The 18,753-nt window shown below is 41.4% G+C and overlaps 1 protein-coding gene across 1 annotated transcript in view; it reads left to right on the forward strand.

Moving 5' to 3' along the window:
- Window positions 1-276: 276 nt before the first annotated feature.
- Window positions 277-18,753, forward strand: part of KYAT3 (kynurenine aminotransferase 3) — a 66,635-nt gene continuing 48,158 nt past the window's right edge. Inside the window, exons 1-3 of the mRNA XM_029949035.1 lie at window positions 277-761; window positions 1,632-1,768; window positions 6,259-6,358. Of these exons, the coding sequence (XP_029804895.1) occupies window positions 6,260-6,358 (99 nt within the window). The 5' untranslated portion in view covers window positions 277-761; window positions 1,632-1,768; window position 6,259. The remainder of the gene's footprint in view (window positions 762-1,631; window positions 1,769-6,258; window positions 6,359-18,753) is intronic.

Consider the following 18,753-nt stretch of genomic DNA (forward strand, 5'->3'; position numbering starts at 1 on the left):
CGTGACCAGGGGCCGGGCCTCTGACCCGGCACCCTGGCCGACGGCGGGGGCCGTGCGGGGCGTCCGCGCTGGCGTTAAGTTTCTTCTGGAGTGGGGGCTGGCCTGCCAGGGGGTCCCTGTACCCCCGTCACCTAAAGAAACGCCCCTGTGGCCCTTTTGCTCTTGATTTTACAACGTTGGCATTTTGAAAACGACTCCAGTTCATCCATAACCGAGATTCTTACCCAGAAAGGAAACGAAGGCGGTTCGCTTGCTGTGTAAGTGAAGTGTGGCATCGGAAGTGTAGTTAGAAAGGCAGCCACGGTCTGCCCCTCCACGAGTGCGACCCCCGCCCTGGGCCGCCTCCGGGCGCGGGGGCGCCGGTGCTCCCCTGTGGCCCGAGGCCAGGATTGGGCAGCTCGCTCACTTCCACCGCAGGCGCCCGCGGGGCTGAAATCCCATTTGCGTTGTGCTAAAACCTCATTTCTGCTCCGGGAAACTAGGCAGCCACACTTACTCCTTCGGACGGATTTATATTCCAAGAATCCGTTTTCATAGAACGGCTTTTCAGCAGTTTCAAGATCCTGTCTCCTTAAGTATGGCACGGGCTAAAGAGAGGTCAGTTTCCCCACTTCGCTCTAGTGACAGGGCTTCGGGCCTATTATTCCCACTGTACTTCCCCATCCAGTACCCGTTCACCTTCTAGATGCCCTCTGTTGCACTAGTGTATCTTGCGAGCAGAAGTTTGGAAGAAGTGGACCGACGCGGGGAGAGAGCAGAAGGTAGAAATCCCCTTTGTTCAAACTCGACGTGGGCTGCGCATTAATGAGCATCAGCCTTTTTTTTTTTGGCAGTCACCTCGCCTTAACCTTCCTTGAGCTTGCAGTTAACCTCAATGAGCTGAACTTGGTCAGATTAACTAAATCTCTTCCTACCTTTCCTCCCCACGTGCAAAGCAGGTGTATGTAAACTGATCATTTGGGTTTAAGGCCAGAGTTTCACACTTGATACAATTCATTTTGACTGCTTTGCTTACATGTAGCTCTGGGTTCTGCTCGCCGCCCCCACCAACAATTTACCAGCCTTCTCAGCTTCTGGCACACGCACCTTCTGTATCTTCATTTTAAGTAGTCTACTCCAGTGATAATAAACAGTTTAATTTTCTGTTGAACATGATTATTTCAATATGGAACTGACCTTATGTTTAATATGCTATAGTCAGGTTTACCAGATCACCTTAAATTGGCTGGTTTTCTTCACAGAACCTTGTTTTTAAGGAGAAACTAGAAAAATACAGTGGAAACTGTTGTTAAGAATTAAAAGCCATATACCTTTGATTTTCCCCAACTTTTCAATGACATCCAAATTTGTTCATTTATTTTTATTATTTGTAAATATACATATGGAATGTTAATCGCATTAGAAAGTGCTGGTCAAAATGTGTTTATGTGAAGTGCAGAAGAAAAATAGCTTCAGAGGTTCTGAATCTCTGTCAGCCTGCTTAGATTTCTTTGGAGTCTTGTTTGTTTTTTTTTTTTTTTTTCACTGCTACCCACAGTTTCTCCCACAAATAGATTACCTAGTTAGAGAATTATGAGTGAGAAGAAAGCGCCCAGATCTGGGTATTGAGAAATTCCATCATTTAATGGCAGGTTGGAGGAGAGGTAGGAGGGAAATGAGGGATCTTACTACATCAAAAGCCAAGAGAACTTAGTGTTTCTGGGAGGAGACAGGACTTGACCAGCAGTATCTGAAGCTGCAGAGAACTCAAGGAAAGTGGAATTGCCAGGTGAGTGCTGGACTTAATATGAAAGTCAGAATTGACTTGAGCAAGGTCTGCCTCTGTGGAGTAGTGGGTACAAAAGTCAGATTGCGTTCAAAAAGAATGAAATATTGCCATTTTGCCACTACGTGGATGGAACTGGAGGGTATTGTGCTAAACGAAATAAGTCAGTCAGACAAAGACAAAAATCATATGGCTTCACTCATATGAGCAATTTAAGGTACAAAACAGATAACCATAAGGGAAGGGAAGCAAAAATAGTATAAAAACAGGGAGGGGACAAAACATAACAGACTCTTAAATATAGAGAACAAACAGGGTTACTGAAGTGGCTGTGGGAGGAGGGATGGGCTAAATGGAGAAGGGGCATTAGGGAATCTACCTAATGCTAACTAACTTGGATGTAAATTAAATAATTAAACTTTAAAAAGTCAGATTGCAGATTGCGTATGTAGAGTGAGGAAAAGGAGACAACTCTTAACTGATCTTTTTAAAAGTTTTACTCTCAAGAGGAAGTAACAGGAAAGTTTTGGTCTGAAGAAATGAACAGGGAGGAGAAGGTAGAGTCAAGAGTTGTATTTTTTGTTTTAATGTTTTGTATTTGCTGTTTTTTTAACTGGAAGAGATGTGAGCAAGGAAAGTTGCGTTTACCAGAGAAAGGGTAACAGTCACTGGAAAAAGGTCTCTGTGGAGCTAGAAGTGAATGAGCGCTAAGTCATGGGAGGAAGACGTACCTGTGGGAGGGTGACTTCCTGTATATAGAAAAGGAGAAAAAGGCTTCTTTGGGCTTGGTGGTTTCCACTTGGGTAAATTGAGGCGGTAAATCTGATGGCTTTTATTTTCTCTGTGAGAGGAAGCAAGGCCATCTACTTAGAGTAAAGAGCTTTTAGGTTCGGGGAGTGTGGGAAAAATTAGAACAGCCATTCTGGACTGCAGGGGAGAAGTGTGGCCTGTCCTCTGAGGGTGTCCAGCTGCGTCTGCGAGTCACACTGACACGAGGCAGATCGCAGGAGAAGCATGCGGCGAAGTGGCAAAGCAGATGCTTTTATACCAGGTTGAACACGGAGAGGCAGTTGTGGAAAAGTAACTAAAATATTTAGGAAAGTTAAAGGAAGATAAGGATTATTTTAAGAAGGTCACTTTTTACAAAATGCCCTCAGCTTCAGTTGCTCATCCTTTTCTCCTGTATAGGGAAGGCACCTTTCACATGGGAATTTCATCTCCTGTTTTCAGGAAGAAAAGGAAGGATGAGATTGCTCTTTTTGGTATTTGCTATTTTTCATGTGCCTTTAGCTCAAAGTAGTTCTTACTCCAAAGCGGCATATTTGGGCGTGGCTTATTCTGCCATCCTTCCCCTGTAAAATAGAGTATAAATGCTGGGGAGTGTTGGGGGTCACTTAGAGATTAATGACCATGAATTTATGGTGAAACCACACATTCTCTATGACTTTCCCCAGCTTGGGAAAACCAAACACTGTAGACGAGTTGATCCAGGACTAGAGTGTTACAGGTGAGAGTAGGCACGGTGGGGTAGGGCATTGTCTAGAACATTACCGAAGTGATGGAACTGGCATCTAAATTAGAAAACAAAGGAAAGTGAGGGCTGCTTGGGAAAAGGAGAGGCAGCATCCTAGAGATCTTGATAGTACTGAAGAATAGAATAGTTAATTGAAAGGAAAGATAGCTTATGGTCAAAGATCGGAATGTTTCAGTTAGTTGTTTTGCAGTTAGACCGATTGAGGTAATGGCAAGGTGCAGGGTATGATGATAGGAGGGTGGCTAAGGTGGAACAGAGCAGAAGAGCAGTGGACATGGGATGTCAGCTGTCGGGTGGATCATCTCTGAAGCCATTGAATTTCCTGGAATGATCACTTTACTTTGAGTTGAGAAGGATACTATGTGCCTAATGACAAAATCCTTACTAAGGACGGGGAATTACCAGCAGGACAGATGATAATGTCAGCGAGGCATGAGGGAAGTAATAATCTGGCCTTTCTTGCTGGTAAAATGGACAGCAAGAAAGAGTTCAGGTAGGGTATATAAGAAGAAAAGCCAACACTGAGGAACACAGAAGTGATATGTTCAGGGAACAGGTTTGTGTTAAAGCAAGGAGAATACTCTGAAAACAAAGAGATATTGGAATGTGCTGATTATGATCCAGCTATTCACCACCGTGGAAGGTTTGGAAAGTGAAAGAGAAATGGAGAACTGAGTCAGTCGCCAGTAAGTACGTTGTATTATGGGGGTAATGTGCTGTTGAAGGTAGATCGAGAGGATGTGAGATTTAGGCTTTGCGATTTCGACAGAACAGGTAGGTTTAGTGTCAACTTCCCAGGGAGAATGGGCACTGAGGCCTGGTGCCCAGAGGAGATTTCCCAAGAGCTGGAGTCTAAGCCCACGCATGATCAGTCAGTGACTTACCAGCACCATCTGGATTTACCTTCAAACCAGGGATTCATGTATTCACTTGTTTTGAAAAATGAGGGAACTGATGTTCAGCAAGAGTCAGCAACTTCTCCAAGGATAGGTAACTTTTTAAAATATTAAAATAAGGACTCAAATCCAGGTATTTTGATTCCTGGTACTGTTCCCCTCCCCCTGCCCCCCGCTTTATTTCAAGAACTTGAAAAAGTCTCTTTCATTTGTCCACTTATAGGAAAGCATTTTGCTTATATTTAGCCTAAATACCTAAGAAATTAGGCTGAACTGAAATAAATGAACGTTTATTTGTGGGGAAGGGGGGAACTATATTATCCTAAATCAAATAACTCCATGATACTCACTAAAGATTTTTTGATACTGTTCCTGTTTTTTGGCAACACGTTTCCTTAAAACCATTCATATTGCCTAAACCAGTTAATCATTTATTCCTTAACAGAACAGTTAATGATGTCAGAATAGGGATTCCTTAATTTAAGAAAACCTCAACTTGAAAGACTTAAAACGTTAGAGGTAATTATTTACCTCTAACCTTCTGTTTACTTGAGTGTTCTTAGAAAGTTGAGCTGTCTTCTACTTCTAGGTGACAGTATAATAATAGAATTTCGTAAGAGGTCTCCTAAATAGCTTGCTTATATCATTACTTTATAATGTGATTTGATGTATTTAGTCAGTAATTTAACACTTTATTTATCAAGTGACTGCTGTTTGCCAGAGAATGCAGTAGTTAAACTAAACACACCAGGCCCCACACATGAAGCATCAAATGAGTGAGTGAGTGACCAACCACAAACAACAAAAATAACAAAAGTGCTTTGCTGAAAATTAAAATATGCTGATGTGATGTAGAACGGCTAAGAAGCTGTTGTTTAAAAAAATTTTTTTTTAATGTTTATTATTTATTTTTGAGAGAGAGAGACAGACAGACAGAGTACAAGCAGGGGAGGGACAGAGAGAGTGAGACAGAACCTGAAGCAGGCTCCAGGCTCCGAACTGTCAGCACAGAGCCCAGTGCAGGGCTTGAACTTGTTAACCGTGAGATCATGACCTGAGCTGAATGAAGTCAGATGCTTAACTGACTGAGCCACCCAGGTGCCCCTAAGAGGCTATTGTCTTAAGCTCAGATATTGCTGACAAGGTCAAAATTTTTAAATTTAACTTAAGAAACTCCAATATATTGTTTCTCACATTTACAGCTTTCTGTAGCCTTAACATTTTGGTAACTCAAAAAGAGTCCTGGGTAGCTTCATTGGATCCCTTTAAATCTGTACAGTATGTCTCTTCTTTTAAAGCTTAATTAACTACTAGAGATAGAGAAAATGACACCCACTGATACAACATTCTCAGAGTAAAATTTCTTCCAAGTAAGAAGTTTCTGTTTACTTGAGTGTTCTTAGAAAGTTGAGCTGTCTTCTACTTCTAGGTGACAGTATAATAATAGAATTTCATATTGCTTTGATAACAGTTTTCCTTATAGGTAGAGATGCAATTCAGAATGTCTGCCTAATATGTAACTAGAATCTATTGAAATAGCTTGCTACCTGGCTATGAGATTGTTGAGGAAAATGCCATCTGTGAAAATAACCTAAAATTCATTCATATATTCTTTATATTGTTTGTCAAGGATCTGCTATAAGGCTTTTCAAACAGCTTGCTAAATTCTAATCACCTTAATTTACTGTCACAAATTATGCTTTTTTATAGTGACTTTATCCAGATGATTCTGAAACTTGAGTCGTTTCTAGGTTGAAATATGCTGGTTTTTATAGCTGCTCCAAAAGAAACTTTTACTTACTGTAATTTTATGCTCTTGACTAAATTAGAGCCCTATTTTTTGAATTCACAATACCCTTACACATCTCCTGTTTAAAATGACATATCTATAAATTTTTAGAAGAGGATTCTAGTGAAGAGAGGTTATATATAGAAAGAAAACTATGAAAAATTTTTACTTGTATTTGTATAAGCTTATGGTCTATTAGCTAGCTGTATGTGTCTGATAGTGATGTAAGTGTCATATATTTTCTTCCTGTTAACATTTTTCTTTTATCCTGTAGCATGTTTTTGGCCCAGAGGAGACTTTGCTCCCTTGGAAGTAGAGCAGAATTCCTGAAGACAATTTATTCTTCAAAACTCCTTGGACTCCCTACTTCTGCTGTAGGTATTGCTTAATCACTTTTACAGATAAATACTTATCCTGCTATGTAAAACAGAATACAGTTTTCTGGGTATTTTAGAAGCGTTTTAGTGGAATGAGTATTTCTGTGATGTGTAAGCTGAAGGTATCCCTTTTCATGGCTGACATTCACTGAGCTGCCGCTTGCTGTTTATCAGACATAGTGCTGGCTGTTGTGTACTCATTGTTTCCTTTTATCTTTGCAAAACTCTTCAAGTTATGAATTTTATATTCCTGTTTTACAAATGAGAAAGTGGAGGCTTAGACAGGTGTATTAACTTGCCCAAGGTCACAGCTTTTAAGTGGCATAGTCAGAATGCCCACTCACCCCTGTCTAGCTCTGGCACTGGCAAGGGCATATCCTGTCCACTCAAGATGGGAAATTATAGTGAATGTAAGAGCTGGCCCTGTGACTTCCAGTTGATAGAAGATATGGCCAATTGAGGAACAGGTTATATGAAAGCGTGGAAAAGCAAACAAATCCAAAATGTGGGTCAGTCATCACCACAAGGTAGATAAGTGACCCAGTTTTTTCAACAAGTCAGTGGCATGGGGAAAAAGTTGGGGGAGGGGTATTTCAGAAGGACTGCTCTAGGATAAAAAGAACTTCATCCAGCAAATTCTACATGTAGACCTTGTTTAGGAACTTGACTGCAATCCACTGAAATACAAAAAAAGGTATTTTTAAAGACAATCAGAAAAATATGAATATGGATTGAGTATTAGATCATATGGTTACAAAGACAAAGTCCAACTGAGACAATTTGAAGATCTAACTGGCTTTATTAAATGATTCATGAACAGGACACCATCCCCTCCAGTAAGCAGAGAGGAGCCCCAAGGAAATGTGCAAAATGGAAGGTTTTTGTGGAAGGAGAGTGGGAAAAGAAAGTTATTAGCAAAAGGAAAGGATTGTTCCAGGCCAGGTGGAAAAGCAAAGAGTCTTATCATGCAAATTGTTCACCTTTCTTTGGGGCTACTACCCTTGTGGTAGACTCATTGGTAACTAACTGAAAAATTCCTTGCTGACTGGTTAAGACTACATTTCTGAGGGAAGTTGATAGTGCAGTTAGATTAGGTATTAAGCTCCAGTTTGGCAACTTGGTCTAAGTGACATCATTTTGGGCCATTCTCTCAATTCTCCATGTAACTGAGATATGTGATCAAAATTCAAGGCATTAGTGCCACACTCACCTACCACTGAAGTTCACTGTTTTTGTTCTCTTAGGTGGTTCCTATAGGATACAACATTCCTGCTTAACCTCCTGATATTCACAGGTCAGAACTTCCAGCTTACACTCATTAAGTTGGTCACTTTCTTCATTCCTTAAACAGTCCAATCATTTGCTTGGTGATAGTGGATGCAAATATGCATTTAAAGCTTTTGAGACAATACAAAGTGTCAAGAAGATATTATGATTACTCTAAGGAGGATAATTCCCAGTGTTTGGAGTGTACTTCGAAGCTGTGGTCTCAAGATCCAAAACAATAAAAATCCACAGTCAAAGAAAGACCCCAAGGAAGAAGTCACCTTTTTTCATCTGGTCTTACGTAATTGAGTTCTTCCCCAGACACAGGAATCCAGTGGTGGTGGTCTCAGCACAGACACCTCTTTGTTCAAGTAAAAGATAATCAAGACCTATTCTAGTATCAAGGACAACTTTCACCAGAGAGGCTAAAGATCTTTGTAGGACTACTATCCCATTAGCAACAGATTCTGCCTTATCTTCAAGAGTTAGGGAGAGGTTTCTGATCACATCCTCCTTTTCATTAACTCCTAACCAAGAAGGCATGGCCCTGCCAAAGGAAGCAAATCCTGAATGCCTCCTGGTAGGTTTTTTTTTTTTTTTAACACAAAGGTATAAATTCAGGGGAGTCAACCAATGAGATGTCTTAGTTTGCTTCTGAAAAATTAGAGTTACAGTTAGATAATGTAAGAGGTCTTGTCCCTGTGTGGCAACAAGGCATTCACAAGGCCCAGGGAGAATGAGAACTGCCACGGACCAAGATGCACACAAACCATTCTCATTAGGGTGGTGCTATTAATGAATTCATTCACAGAGATTATTGCATTCACTCTTTCACCTCTCACCCCAGCCTGGGGTTAGTTAGATTTTCCACACGTATGGGAAGAACATTTCCTAAACTGAAAGAATGAGTCCTTTTAAATACCCTGCAAAGATGGGGGTTGCTGGTGAGATGTCTTAGAGAATGGGGACAGATGTGAGCTGATGATCACGAGAACGTGGATGTGCAAATGTACCAAGATTTATGGGAGTGATTGTATCTAATTGGGTACATACACTTAACATTAAAGAGAGAAAAAAAACAAAGCACAGGTTGTTCTGGCTCTAGCTGAAATCAGTGGGAGACTTCACGAGGTGTGGGGTCATTTGTTCTTTGCAGTGACCTTAGGAAAATAAGAGAAATAAGTCACAAGGAGGACCAGGGGCTCTCTCACATCATGGACAGATTGGAATCTTTGATGACAGACCCAGCAGTCTGAAAGGTTACCCCCTTCGCCCCCCTTAGCAATGGCCTGGGAGATACAGATGAGAGCGTTATCCTTCTAGGCTAATGCCAAAGGAAAGAAAGAGGAGACAAATTTTCATGTTAAAGTATGAAGTCTCAATCTGGTGTCTTGGGAAAAAGCAGTTCACTTTGATGTCAGCTGTTTGTCTTCCTCATCAATTTGATGCCTCCAGCATCTCTACAGGAGTAGAGGTCAGCTGAGGCTGTCTTGTCTCTAACTGTAAGTTGTGTATGCAAGCTCAATGCCCTGTAGTTTTGCAACAGTGTCAGTGATCAGAATCCTTGGTCAGGTCCTTTCCAGTGTGGCTCTAGAGCTGCTTTTTTTCCTCCCCTTCCCAGTGGTGCTTCTAAAATACCCAGTCACCAGGCTACAGATTGACCAACAGGATCCTTTGAATTGGAGTCAGAGAAATCTTGTTTACGGTAGGCCTTAGCCTTACAGAAACCTGTTACAGTAGGCCTTAGCATTAAAGATTCACAGTAACTGGTCATACTAGCAGGAGAGGACAAGCAGAAAGCTGCATGCCAATAGACTTTGGCCTATGGGTGACTGTCTCATATGGAGTGAGTGTTTGTTTCCCAAGGGGGATGTTTTGAATCATCAGCAGAGCCAATGGCAGAACCTTAGACAAAGGGAGTCCAATTTTCCAAGTTGGAAAATTCCATTAGTTCTTTCAACCTTGCTCAACAATTGAGGGCAGTAGGGACAGTGATATGTCTGCGATGTTGGTAAGCCCTTTATTAAAGCTTGTATGATTCTCCCAATGAAGTGGATGTCCTGATCACTGGAAATTATGGCAGGTATAACCAAGTGGGAAACATGTTTTCTAACAGTTTCTTTGCCATTCAAGGGAGTAAGCTTTGCCGCAGGGGAAAATTTCAGCCCACCTGGAAGACCTACAAACAATAACAAGAACCTATGGATAACTCCAGAAGGGTGGCAGTTGAATGAAGTCCAGCTGTAGGTATTCAAAGGGTCCACAGGGAGCTGGTTTGAGGCCTCTGGGAACAAAAACAGGTTTTCCAGATCTTTGGACCTGACAGGTTAGACACTGATGATAAACTGTGTTTTCTTTGTTTTCTGTGGGGTTTTTTTTGGTCGTTTTTTTGGGGGCAGTCTTCTAGAAGTCTCTCCACTAATGTTGGTTTATAATTTGAGTTATCTTAAACATACTATGGTGGGTGAAGGAATGTAAAAATCAAAAAATGGGATTTGCCAGGGAGCCAGAAAGAACCAAGTGGCCATCATGGGCTTCCCATATCCTTGACTGTTGAATTTACAGCCATTATTTGCCCATCCTAATTTTTCTGATTCAGGAGCAGACTGTTGCCATGACGCAAGGACATTAGGATGGCAAAAGTCTGGCAACAAAGGGACATTTTTGGTGGAAGCAGAATGCGCTTTTTCCACATGTGCCACATCCTTTACAGATTCTCTTCCTGCTGCCTCTGCATGAAAGTCAGCCGGGGCGTGTCTTGATGTTCAAGTTTAGTCCTTTTAGTATGTGTCTCTACCTGAGGATAGCAACTTCAGAAGATAGAGCAGTAAGGTCATGTATGCATCCATTTTTAATTGGGGTCCCAGTGGACATGAGAGAACCCCTTTGCTTCTATAACATTCCAACCTCCTGGATTACCCAGTGGCATATCCACCAGCAGTGTAAATATTAACAGTGTGCCCTTTTGAAAACTGGCCTGCTCTGGTGAGGGTATGGCACTCTGCTTGTTGGGCTGATTTAGCTTGTGGGAGATCTCCCTTTCCAAGTAGTTCTTATTGGTTGGTGACAGCATAAATCAGCCTGGACATTCCCTTTTTCTGTTTTTACAGTATGACCCATAAACGAACAAAATTATATCAGAATTAGTCAAAGGGTTGTCCCTTAGGTCAGGACATAGTGTCCTGAAATGGGACGTTAGTTCCTCACAGTTGTGAGGCTCACCTTCGTGAGGCAGGGGAACCCTGATGTGGCAGGACTAAGAATGTTACAGCATTTAAGATGAAGATTGGTGGTGAAGGCAGGAGGACTTTGAGGTTAGTGGGTCAATTCAGAGTTAGGAAGGCTTTGGACAGTGTGTGGAGTTTGTAAGTGGACATCCCTTCCAGAAGGTCGGCTCAGCTGAGGCTCTGCTGACTGAAGCTGCAGCTGCAGCCTGAAGGCAGTGGGGATAGGCTGAAGCACCTGAATCAAGCTGCGTGCTCTGATAGGCAACCAGCCCTGTCGTGGTCTCTGGTGAGCCTCTCCAGGATTTGGTTGTCTTTTCATGTGCAAATTACACGAAAGGTTGTGAATTGTTCAGCATCCCTGGGGGCAGGTGGCTCTACTCAGGCTTGTTTCAGTTTTAGAAAGGCTTGTTTATGTAGGTCATTCTGGGCAGAGGAGCCCAGGAACCAAAATGTTAGTAAGTTCATAAAGTGGGGAAGCACATAAAAATTAGGAACTCATAGTCTGGGACATCAGCTAGACCTAGAACTCCATGAAGCTGTCACTTTGTTGTAGGCCTAGGAAATTACTGGATTAGTTTAATTCTTTTTGGAGATAGCTGGATCCCATCAGTACTTGGATCAGGACCTAAGTAATAAACAGTGTCCAGGATGATTGCAATTCGTCTTCAGATACTGTATGTCCTTTTCAGCTAACTCTTGTAGCAAATAAATGGAATCTTGTATGGATGCCTCCTTGGTAACAGCATAGCAAGAGACTGTCCCCATGTTATAAAAGAGTTGATTACCTGGGGAACTGGAGGGACTTCTATCTTATTGGAGCAGCTGAGAGAAATAAGAAGGGGACTCAATGAGCCTCGGACTCTGTACACACTGTCCAGATATATTGTTCATTATTCTGAGTAAAGGCAAATAGATCTTGTCTGTCAGGATCTGCAGGGATGCTGAGAGAGGCTGAACAGGGATCTGCCACCGTGAATCATTCTGAGTCATGTGGAACTTGCAACAAAAGGGATGTTTGAGAAAAGAGAATAATTGTCTTGTTGATAGATCTGAAATCCTGGACAAATTGCTATCCCCTCCCATTAGGCTTCTGGACCAGCAAGCCCCTCGAGTGTTAGAGGGGCTCCTACAGAACTGATTAACTCCTGGCTGATTAGGTTTTTTCGTATTGGTTCCAGGCCTTACGTGGATGCTGAGGCAATTCCGGAAGAAGTTCAGTCACATTTATATGTATTTTTATAGGCACTGTGCTTTTTATCCTTCCACTGTCAATACTGGAAGTGAAAAAAAAAAAGTACTGGAAGTAGCTCATCGAATTTCAAGCATCTCAATTCAATTAAGGAACTTATGTTAGAATTCTGTTTCAAGGAGAGAATGTAAAGAACATTATAGATCAGGTTCAGGTTGGTCAGGGAACTCTAAGGTGAGGTCTTCCTTGGAGGCAACCTATATTAACCCTTTAAATTTGGAGGGGGATGGTTGCCTGATAGAATGACTGGGGCTGTTTCACACAGCAAAAAAGAATGTTTTTCAGTAAAAGGTTCCAGAGTCTTTGTACTGGTTGAGGTAGAATCTCTCTCTGAATTTTATTAGATACACCTACGATGGAAACTTCCTTTTCAGTCTGAGGCAGCTATTGCCCTATGAGAGTGGGGTTTAAAGTAGAAAGTGTTGGGGCGCCTGGGTGGCTCAGTCGGTTAAGCGTCCAACTTCAGCTCAGGTCATGATCTCATGGTTTGTGGGTTCAAGCCTTGTGTCGGGCTCTATGCTGACAGCCTGGGATAGCATGAAGCATATCTTTCAATTCTGTGTCTCCCTCTCTCTCTGACCTTCCCCTGCTCACACTGTCTCTCTCTCTCTCTCTCTCTCTCTCTCAAAAATAAATTTAAAAAAACATTAAACAAAATTTTATGAAGTAGAAAGTGTTGTGGGGCACCTGGCTGGCTCAGTCAGTTAAGCATCCAACCTCGGCTCAGGTTGTCATCTCATGGTTTGTGGGTTCAAGCCCTCATCGGGCGCTGTGCTGACAGCTCAGAGCCTAGAGACTGCTTTGGATTCTGTGTCTTCCTCTCAATTCTGCCCCTCTGCTTGCACTCTGTCTCTCAAAAATAAATAAACATTAAAAAGAGAAAAATAAAGTAGAAAGTGTAGCTGCAGCTCCTGGCAGGTTTACTTCAAAAGGTAGCTGTTGAACAGTCTCTTCAGAGCATAGAAGGAGTTCAGACACAGAATTAGTAAAACTTGAGCACTCAGGTGAAGAAGGATAGAGTGGAACAGTAGGAATCATATCAGTCTTACCATCTTTTGTTTCAGGTATCTCTGCTGTTTTTACTTTCTTAACTAGCCTTTAGCTATTTTAGACTCTTGAAGTCTTTTGGAAACTTTTGTATGCCAATTAAAATAGGTATCCCATTTCTGTTCCTTTAAATTGGGAACCATTTGGGGCGCCTGTGTGGCTCAGTCGGTTAAGCATCCAACTGTGACTTTGGCTCAGGTCATGATCTCATGGTTTGTTAGTTTGAGCCCTGCATTGGGCTCTGTGCTGACTGCTCAGAGCCTGGAGATTGCTTTGGATTCTGTGTCTCTCTCTCTCTGTGCTCCTCCCTCACTCACGCTCTGTTTCTCTCTGTATCAATAATAAAGAAACCTAAAAAAGATTTTCAAAAACAAAATAAATTGGGAACCTTTTTTTTTTAAGTTTATTTTTAGAGAGGGAAAGCACAAATAAGGGAGGGGCAGAGAAGGAAGGCGGGAGAGAGAGAAAAGAAAAAAGAAAAGAAAAGAAAAAGAAGAATCCCAAGAGAAAAGAAAAGAAGGAAAAAGAAGAATCCCAAGCAGGCACTGTCAACACAGAGCCCACCCAATGCAGGGCTCCAAATGGACCATCAGATCATGCTCTGAGCTGAAGTTGGACACTTAACCTACTAAGCCACCCAGGCACCCCTTGAAATCTTTATTTTCAAGTACACTTTGCAAATAAATGATCTTGTCTAACTGGAATGTTCCCCTTAATGGTCATTGCAATTCTAGGTGTTCTTAGTAATATTTTGCCATTTCTGTAGATATTACAGCTTCCAGCACTATAGGTTTTAGACCTAACGTAAGCATGCTTGACTCTAGAATTTAAAGGTCTATCCTGTTAGCCTTTGGATCTCTTAGAGCAGAACTAACACCTAAAAGGTTGTGCCTTGGGGTTGGGAATTGTGTGCCTTGTTGAATAGAAGTTTTCTTTTTTGGGATGAGCACTGAGTGTTGTATGGAAACCAATTTGACAAGAAATTATATTTAAAAAGAAAAGGTAAAGCAGTTCCCACTTAAAAAAAAAAAAGAATGGAAGTTCTCTTGAGGTTGGCAGGTGGCTTAGTGTCCATCCAATGTGTTCCATGACCAACATCTCATAGGAATTTTCTTAAGGTGGCAAGCACTGTAATAGCTCTTCAATGCTCCACCCATGCCCACCAACTTTTGCAGCTTTTTGGCCTCCAAGATCTCTGCTAGCAGTAACCTTTATTTACACAAAACAAAACAAATGTGCACCTTAACCTACCAGCAGAAACCAAAACATGTAGCCTTTAAAGCATTACTAGCCAATAGAGGGCCTCATGTGCACCACCAGCAATTCCCAGTGTGTGCTTAACTACCACACTCCACAATCAGGGAGAATGTGGGCAGGAAACTAGGGGAGGATTCCAACATGGACTTACAGATGGAGCCAAGGGTGGGGACTGGTGTTCCCTTAGAGCCTCCTGTCAGTCTAAATAGACTCATTAGCCCTGGGCTGGAAAGCCAATTAGATCTGTAGCTTAAACACAAAAAGAGCAAAACTGAAACCAAGACAGACTTACTTACCTATGGATCTAAGGAATTAATGTTAATTAGGCATGATAATGATATCAAAGTTCTATAAGAATATGTTGATAATCTTTAAAGATATATACCAAGGATATAGGGGCAGAATGACTTAAGGTTTAAGATTTGCTTACTCAGCAATAAAAATGATTTTAGAAAGAGAAAAGGAGAGATGAAGCAAATGAGGCAAAATCATGATATGTGTATGAGTATTTCACATTAGGTTGCATCCTAAGACATTGTTGTTCTCATAGGTCAAAATGGATGAATATTAGCACTTTCATATTGTTCAACCTAATTCTAATCTCTCAAGTTTTCTGTAGGTTTGAAATTTCACAAAAACCATCACTAGTTTCTCCCTCTACTTGTGAATACTGATTTCTACCTCATAAACATCTTGAATTCTAGCTCTCCTATTTATTACTGTCATAACTATCTTAGTTCAGGCCCATGTCCATATAAAAATGTTGGTTGAAGCCAAGGATGTGGGTAATCACCCAGGGTAAAGCCAGAGTACTAAGCTAAGGGTATTTGTGTGTAGAATTATCATCTACAGAGCCCTGTTAGAACAGACATTCCCAAGGTTTCCTGAGGGATTCTGATTCTACATGTCTGGAGTGTATATTGAAAAATCTTTCCAGGTTATTCTGATATCCAAGATAAGAACCACAGACCATGCATTATTCAGATTTGCAGATTATCTGGGATAGAATTTAACCCTTTCACCTTTAACAACCACATCAGAAAAATGCATACAGTTCACCGAAGCCTTTGCAGTGAACATAATGAACACAGATAAGTAAGCATTCTTCCTGCTGTTGGGCAGATGAAAAAAGCAGGCTCATCCATGTTATCAAGGGTAGCAGTGACAAGTTTAAGTCAAGAGATAATGAACCTAGGCTAGGCACCTTCCTGTAGACCTCATCCACGGCATCATTAATATCATTGAAAACTTACATAAAAGTCATCTCTGAGGAAAGGACTGTGATGGAGGTTGGGTTGCACTTTATCTGTATCACTTGCTTTTTTTCACATTTTATTTTTATTGCTTCTGTAATTTTAAATATTTTAAATCTTAAGAAAAGAATTACTGCTATACAGCAAGAAAAGAAATAAGTGGAACCCAGGATGAAAACTACTCTCTGTCCCCTATTTTAGCACCTAGATCTTAAAGGCTTAGAAACTGGGATGTAAAATTTATATTACCCCTGGGTGCCTGGAAGCCAAACTAGTAGATGGATGAAAGCTAGGTGGCAGGGGGTAAGCAGGGAAGGAAGCAAGGAGTAAGTGCTGATGAGATGTTTCGTGGAGCACCCACTCCTACAACCTCATCATGTTACCCTTGGCTAGACTGACCTTCATTTAAGGGTTAGTCATTCAGACTGCAATTTGTAGCCCAGTGGGTTTCTCCTTTTCTTTCATTATTGATGTGTTGTCTGCTTATCCTCCTAATACCCTTCCGAAATAGGGCTTCTCAAGGAAATGGTTCTGCATAATGCTTTAATGGACACTTGTTACACATTTGTCAAAACCCATAAAATTAACACCTAGAAGGAATCCTAAACTGGACTCTGGGTGATGATGTGTCCGTGTTGGTTCATCAGTTGTAATAAATGCACCATTCTGTGAGGGATGTTATTGGTAGGACCAGCAAGGAGGCTCTATGGGAACTCTGTACTTTGTACTCAGTTTTGCTGTGCACCTAAAACTACTCTAAAAAATAGGTCTGTTCATTTTTTTAAGAAAGGAATCTTCTAAAATTTACATGCCCTTCTCCTTCAGTCTGCCCTTCCCTAAAGAAATCACAGCTCTCTTTTTGATGTGAAAATATTATCTATTGTACAGTTGGAACACGCCCAAATCGTCTTACCTTCTTTGATGTAAAGCTACTCATCCTCATCCTATTTGTATCTAAGGAAATCTTTCCTCCTTTCCTTTCCTTTCCTTTCCTTTCCTTTCCTTTCCTTTCCTTTCCTTTCCTTTCCTTTCCTTTCCTTTCCTTTCCTTTCCTTTCCTTTCCTTTTTCCTTTCCTTTCCTTTCCTTTCCTTTCCTTTCCTTTCCTTTCCTTTCCTTTCCTTTCCTTTCCTTTCCTTTCCTTTCCTCCTTCTTTCCTTCCTTCCCTTCTTCCCTTCTTCCTTCCTTCCTTCCTTTCTTCTTTTTCTTTCTTTCTTTTTCTTTCTTTCTTTCTTTCTCTCTTTCCTTTCTTTCTTTCGTAGGCTCTATGCCCAGTGTTGAGCCCAGTGCAGGTCTTGAGCTCACAACACTGAAATCAAGACCTGAGCTGAGATCAAGAGTCAGACACTTAACTGACTGAGCAACCCAGGTGCCCCTCTTTTCTGCTTTCCAAGTGGACACTAGGTTTTACGTATATGGTATGTACCAAGAACTGTTTTTCACTATGGATTTAACTTACTTAATTATCATAACAATGGCACAGGACAGGCATTCATTTTCCTTATAAACAAATGAGGAAACTGAGTTTCAGAGAAGAAGCTGCTATTTTGCACAGCCAGTAGGTTTGGTTTTGTTTTAATTTTTTATTTTGGGGAGAGAGAGAGAGAGAGAGTTGTCGCATACGTAAGCTGTGGAAAGGGGGAGAAGGAAAGAGAGAGAATCTTAAGCAAGCTCCATGCTCAGCACGGAGCCTGACTCTGGGCTCTATTCTATGACTTCGGGATCAGAATCTGAGCAGAAGTCAAAAGTCGAATGATCAACTGACTGAGCCACCCAGGTGCCCCTACTAGTAGTTTTGATGTTTAATTTCAAAGTAAGATTTACCTGGCTTGAAAGTTCATTGTGTTAAACAAGTTTGGAAATTTTAATTGGCATGTAGGCATATATTATTCCAGGACACAGAGCTTGGTGAGGCCCCAGATCTGGATTTATATATCTTCCTGGTGTGAGGAAGTAGAAACCTGAGACCTGTTGCTCAGTCTTAAATCCAGATTCGCAAGAGATGTCCTGACTGAGTCAGCCTGACTCAGTCAATTCCCAATCTAATTAACTGTGGGGCAGCTGGGGGAGAGTAGGATTATATAGTCCAGATAGGCGTAAGGGTTCACCCACGTGAATGTAGGTGGTGGCAGTAAACTCACTTACACTCAGTCTTGGCTTGGACCCAATTTTCAGAGAATAAATCAAACTTTTTTTTTTTAACCTGGGTCCTTTTTTTTTTGGTATTTTGGTTCTGTATTTACCTATTATGCCAGCTCTCAGGTTTGAAGACTCTTATTTCCAATAAGCTTGTTTTTCTATAGGTATTGTTAAAAGATAATTTTCAGAAAAAGGCAGAATCATGGCTTATAGAAATGTAAAGATAAATATGTATTAAAGATTTTTATTTTGTTCATATGAGAGAACAAAACAAGTTAGACCAGTTCAATGGAAGGTCAAAAAGCATAAATTTGTATGTGATGAAGGAACTGAATTACAAATGAAGGCAAAACTCCTTTTCCACTGGATGGAGGGAAGTCCATCAAAACTCTGGAACCAGAGTTTGCTTGTCAGTTGCCTTCAGTCTACCAAGGTATAAAATATGTCAAAGACCAATTTAACTCTGCTAGACTCAGTCCTGTAAGGGTGTGCTCACACAGCCACTGCATAGGTCCCCATTAAAGAACACATTTTTCCTATTATATATTATCTCTCCGAGGGGATCCAAATTCTTTCCCTTTCACTCATTTAGTCAGCAACAAATGTCAGATAGCTACTGCGTATTAAACATGAGTATTATAAAATGAAACAACTGTGTATGTTGCTGAAAAGTTCCAGTTAAATATTGTCGTAACCCGAGGGCCGGGCCGCCCATCCCCGGCTAGGCTATCGGTGGTACCTGTTTTGTCCGCCCCGACTGGCAGGGCAGAGAATCGTCCCGGGTCCTTCTCCTGAGGGAGGGAGAGAAAAGGGGCAGGAGAGGGAGACGCAGAGAGTAAAGACAGAACTCACGGTTCTCCGATCAGGCGAAAAGAGTTTATTCAAAGAACTGTTCTTTATATAGTCTTCAGGGGGGAAAACAAGGCTATCTGACCTAGGCAGGCTACAGAGTCGAG

The sequence above is a fragment of the Suricata suricatta genome, chromosome 8, assembly GCF_006229205.1.
Source record: "Suricata suricatta isolate VVHF042 chromosome 8, meerkat_22Aug2017_6uvM2_HiC, whole genome shotgun sequence".
In the NCBI taxonomy this organism is placed as follows: Eukaryota; Metazoa; Chordata; class Mammalia; order Carnivora; family Herpestidae; genus Suricata; species Suricata suricatta.